At 34.2% G+C, this 5796-nt stretch overlaps 1 protein-coding gene across 1 annotated transcript; it reads right to left on the bottom strand.

The window, feature by feature from the left end:
- Nucleotides 1-407: 407 nt before the first annotated feature.
- On the bottom strand, nt 408-5369 carry LOC115972329. The gene is made up of 7 exons (XM_031092626.1): nt 5086-5369; nt 3798-4075; nt 3495-3550; nt 3316-3394; nt 3076-3214; nt 2182-2295; nt 408-943 (listed from the first exon to the last, which is right to left on the bottom strand). Exons 2-7 carry the CDS (start codon nt 3965-3967, stop codon nt 752-754), a joined length of 750 nt encoding a protein of 249 aa, XP_030948486.1. The 5' UTR covers nt 3968-4075; nt 5086-5369; the 3' UTR covers nt 408-751.
- Nucleotides 5370-5796: the final 427 nt, after the last annotated feature.

Below are 5796 nucleotides of genomic sequence, written 5' to 3'. Positions count from 1 at the left end.
TGTCCAATTTTTAAGAGATAACAGAATTCCCAAAAAGATGAAACATCTCTTCTCTCTGACATTGCTCAATTGTGACCTAAAGTACAATAGTTGCCACTGTTCTACAAAAAATATACCATTCACTTCAAAGTAGGAATTTGATCCAATCTCAAATCCAAACTTGACAAGGAGGAATTTGATCCTATTCAATCCCCAATAGACTTGCCCAGCGGGCTTGCAGAAACCTTGAACTTTATTTTTGATTCTGCAGGAGGTCTATTATCTTTGATGGTGAGGAAGAATTGCCCTTAATCCACATAGAAGTCTTAAAAAAGCATGCAAGATGTAACAGACATACTTCCATCTAGGAGTTAACAGTCTTATAGATACAATATATATTCTAGATGAACTTATAATGATAGTCCGAATTTGCAAGAGATAATAAAGTAGAAGAAACATTTCTTCTCTTTGACATTGGTCAATGGTGATCTAAGTACAATAGTTGCCACTGTTTTACAAGAAATATTCCATCCCAGTATAATTACATTGCTATTCTAGTAAAATGGAAGTGTATTTGGAGAGCAAAAGATAATAGAACTGATGCAGTTTAAATTCATGGACTACACTTAACTGATCAAGACGACAAATCCCTCCATTCCCTCTCAACCTGCAGATTTACTCACAATTGAAGATGGAAATATTTCTCCTAAACATATGATGCAGCTCAATGGATGAATTAGATACAAAGAATTCATATATATAAAATATACAACTATTCAAGAAGCTTATTCAAGGTGCCAACACCAACTGCTGCAGCGAGATGCCAGGCAGCATGAATGTATGGAGTCCTAGGAAAAACATCATCAGCAACAAAAAGAACACCGCCCAACAGTGATGACATCTTATGCACATTGTGGGCCATCCTCAAATCTGGATCTTTTGCTGCTCTTTTTGCAAATACTACCTGGAATAAAACAAGGCAAAATTATTCTAGCTAAACGAAAGTAAACGCTCAGGGGGATGGAAATTTTAAAATAATAATAATTATAAAAATATAATCTGATTTGGATATTAAATATATGAGATGACGTTGGTAAATTATGTCTAGTAGAGATTTTAGAATGGATGCTGAATGCATAGCCACTACATTTCAGTCAGCTAGTTCTGATATGGGATACATAATTTTATGTGAACAAACTAAGAGGCATGTAGTGGGTTTTCACTTTTCAAACTGACTTCATATTGTTTGAATAATGAATATTAGTCATGTTAAGTTGTAGTAATGACTAGGCTATCATACCATGTAGCATACAACAAGGATTCATTCTCTGGTCAGGTTTTGAGCTCAGTGTAACATTTCATACCATTCAAAATGTGCTAATCATGTTCAGCTCTAGTGATTACTGATCACTAGCCTATCATAGATGGTAGATCACAAAAATATTTTATAATCTGGTCAGGTCACAGGAAAACAGTGCATAGTCAGAAATAAAACTCGACAGAAATTGTGGTTCCAAATTAGTGGATGAACCCCTAAATGTTGAAGTTACACGTGGATTTTGATTGTCATTAAACAAAGAAAGTTTTAATTTTGAATACATTAGACAGTATTTATAAAAATTATAGAAAACAAAATTCACCAAAAGAAGTAACCAAATTTTTTATTAATAAGTAATCCACCAAAAGAAGTTACTTTGACAGCAGAACAATATGGTCAAATCCAAACTGCATTACCTTGTAAAATGATTAACAAGCTCTCGAGCACTGATATTTATCAGCTAAGCCACACAACTAAAACTAGGCTAAAATGCACTTTACATTTTCAGTTCCTCAACTTTCAAAATTTGCAATTTACTCCATCAAATATTATATATAATGATGTCATGTGCCCCTTCCATTATTTTCCGTCACATTTTTGCCATTAACCAGCCTAAAATTGACTCTCTTTTTTCCCCTGTTTTTTGGTTCCAAAAGATGTTGTTTTTGGATTGGTTAATGAAATTAAAAGATTCTAATGGATGTCAATGGAATAGGCATGTTGACATTGTTGTAATACTCAAGCGTGTAACACACAAGTTTTCATAGTCAAAGGACTGATTTAGAAGTGGTTCCAAACTTAAGGGTGTAAATAGTATTTAGCCTAAAAATTATGGGGTCTGATATATGAAAAAAGAGTGTCAAAGATCAAAATCGGTGAATTACCTCCATCATCCCTGTATGAACAGCCGAAACCATTAGAGGCTGGACAGGTAGAAGAAATGCTGATGCTGCCATCAAAAACTTTGGGTTGTCATCTCTGAGGGCTCTTGATAGACACTGACAAAATGTTAACCAGTTTTCAGTTTTATGGACAAGTGAGCAATTGAAAGAACTTGAAGAAAAATGTGAGCTGGTGGAGCTAATTGTTTGCAAAAAACAAAAAAAAAAAATTTATAATGTGTGATGTGTGCATACATATACGTGCATGCATAAATTATTTCAGTTTTCTTATATAGATGTACAAATATGTGCATTGGTAAGTTAAGCCAATTTCTTCATTTTTCATAATAAAATAATTTTTGTGCAATTAATCATGAAAGTCATCTTTTTCTAGGAAATAAGGAGAATGACTTAACATATGGGAGAACTGACAAGGCATGATCTAAGTTAACTTCAAAGCTGAAGTTGAGTTTAATTGTTAAAGTAATTCACATAGGTTGATGCGGCACATTGATTTAGCATTATAGTTGATGTTTCTCGCTACTTTGAGACACACACAAGCAACTTGTATGTGGACTAGCACAAACTAAACCAGATCAGTCAAAAGAAAATACTAGATCAAGACTGAATCATCAAGTATACACACACTGATACACACATTAGCTCCGCTAATTTTGATATGCAAGGTCAAGATTCATGAATCTCAAAAAATTATACAATTCAAAGCAGGTGTGCTGCAATACTTTTTCTGCATAGGAATCCTTTTAAATTTTCATTCTAGCTGATGTTATAGAATCATGCGATGACATCAATCGGCCACATATTTTTTCACGTTGAAAATTCTGATTGATTAGCAAACTATGTTGTCTTTCAAATTATAAATTAACTTCGACTTACTACTGTTGCTGTGGCTATCATTGTATAATCAGCCCATCTCATATACTGCCTCAGTTTTCCTCTTGAAGTGTGGTACAAACTTGAGGCAACTCCAACTCCGATTAATGAATTAGCATACAGCTTAGTGCTCATACTCTTTCTGCATTCCAGTCAAGCAAATAAAACAAATATTAGAAGATTCTTTTAATTTTTTTTATATATTTTTTTATGCTTATCAACTAAATTGCAGCAAAATTTCACCTTGGGGCCTGGATTCCAAGAGCTATAAAAGGAAGTGAAGTGAGCACATTAGCCACTGTTTCTGAAAGATTCTGATCACCTAGCAAAAGGTAGCAAACATATTAATTTTTTCACAAGAGATTGGGCAGCCTGACATGCAAAAACAAAGTAAGAGAAAAGGGTATTTCTCTTTGCAATACCTTGAATACATCCCTGGATAGGCCTCAAACAGGCTGGTCTATGCTGCCATACCCATCTGGAGATGTAAACAAAAAATTAGTGTGGTTCATGCTGCATCAACTTTGCATGCAAACCACTATGTAAAGGAAAATGCAGATAGCAATGAGACTTCAAAAATGGGGGAATGAATCACAAGAATTACTTATACATATTAGTAATTAGTTTTCCTATCTTTGATAAATTATTCTAATTACTCAACAATATCTGAATACTTTAAAGCATATGTCAATAACCAACTCTTTATTCCTTAAATTTTCACTCACTGCATCAATAGGCTCTGATTCACTTCAATAATCGAAGTTCTATTGTTTGACTGAGGAAAGTCTCCATCTTTAGTAGTCTCTTCCAATGCAAATGGTGAATGAGGCACCACATGCACCCCATGGACGCCCTCTAGGGCTCTACTTGTATTCAATGTACTCTGTGGACACATAGGCTTTCCAGTAATAAATTGAATCAATTCAATTGCCAGACAGAGCTTGCTGGCATCAATTGGAACAAGTGTGCCCAGAGCAACTGAATGTATTGCTTGATCTTGACTCTGTAACGATACAATACAGCAGAACACAATGAAATTGAAAATTAGCCAGAGCTTCAATTGAACAATGCAAGTCAAAAGTTCTGTAATATCCAATATTCCATAACTTAATTAATGAACTGTAACATGTAATATTTTGCTATTCAAAGAAGTACATTATATAGTTGCTTCAGTGTTCAAAATATCAGTTGTAATCATAACTAAGCCCATTGGAAAAGCTAGACATGGCTCCACCATTGTTTGGCTGCCACAAGCACTATTGAATTGTAGAGGGCCTAAAATTATGGCTTACTTACAACATATGATACAGACATACAAACATAATCAACAATTCACTATATATCGATTACGGTTGTTCAAGGAAGAGAGAAAATTAAAATTTTTATTTTTTTTACATAAGAAACTAACCGAACAGTTGGTCTTTTGAGCTCAAATTTAATCGTATGACCCACCAAATAAGCCTTTACATTCCTAATGAAGTGTGTGCCTTGATTAGAATGATACATTTGAAAGAATAAAAGGGAGAACGAGGTACTAAGAAACAAAGTTGCCTGTTGGCAACGTCAAACTTCAGCTATCCAATCAATCAATATAAATTGAATCCAGATGCAACTTTTTTCAACACCCACCCATATACGCAAAACCCAAATTTTAAGAATTCCACATGATTTCTTCAAAAAGGTGTTTTTCAGATCACTATGCCGCATTTTGTCGAACATGTTATAAGCACTTCCTTATCCCCACCAACACAAACTCAAGACTAAACCCATTAATCTGTTTTTTTTCCCCCTAAAAACCATTCAATCTTTAAATTCATCTCTTTTATGAAAGACCCACAAAGCGAAAATAGAAATCAAAAACAAAATCTTAGATGGGTCCAATTAGTCAGCAACATCACATACATATATAGATAAGAATATCAACATATTAAACTACCAACTGCCATGCATACACATATATATATATTCACAGAGAGAGAGAGAGAGAGAGAGAGAGAGAGACAGAGATAGAACCTGGTGAAGCTGAGGATAGAAGCACCAATGGGGTTGGGTTTGTGTGTGTATATAAGAATAAGAGTAGTGATATGAGAGAAGAAAGAAGGTGGTGGTTGATTCAGTTGAAAAGGGCAGAGTCTAGTTTTATAGAGAGGCCAAAAAGAAAAGAGAATATAGGAAGCGGGAGATGCGCATTAGTCTAAGAATCTTCCTCATCGTCTGTGCGCATATTCCAAGTTCCAACTGGCTAATATAACTATGCCATTTCATCCATTTAGAAAGTTAAAAGCCGTAGACAACCTAAATTCAACCTTATTTGTTCCGCTTGAAACGGAGACAATCTACATGACAAGAAAAATGAGTAAGTCTAGTAACACATTAATTTTCACAATTTTTTCACAATTTTGTCACGTAGGGAGCGGTAAGTAGTGGAAATAAAATGGTGGATTTATGATTCCACTACTCACGAGTCGCCACGTTGCAAAGTTGTGGAAGTTGGTGTGATGCTAGACTTTGAAACTGAGAGAATCTATCTTTCTTGTCGGGAAAAAAAATTGCTGAAGTGACATACTTGTTTTAAAATTTTGTTTTCAAAATTATGCATTGTTATTAGTAAGTAAAAATGTGATAATACTAGTTAATTAAATGACAACTAATAAAAATTCGTCATAGTAACAGTTTATAAAATAATTTGTGTTGGTAACATTATTCTTCTTGCAATTAAGATTT

Source organism: Quercus lobata, chromosome 1 (genome assembly GCF_001633185.2).
Source record: "Quercus lobata isolate SW786 chromosome 1, ValleyOak3.0 Primary Assembly, whole genome shotgun sequence".
In the NCBI taxonomy this organism is placed as follows: Eukaryota; Viridiplantae; Streptophyta; class Magnoliopsida; order Fagales; family Fagaceae; genus Quercus; species Quercus lobata.
This window is presented reverse-complemented; position numbering and strand designations above follow the sequence as displayed.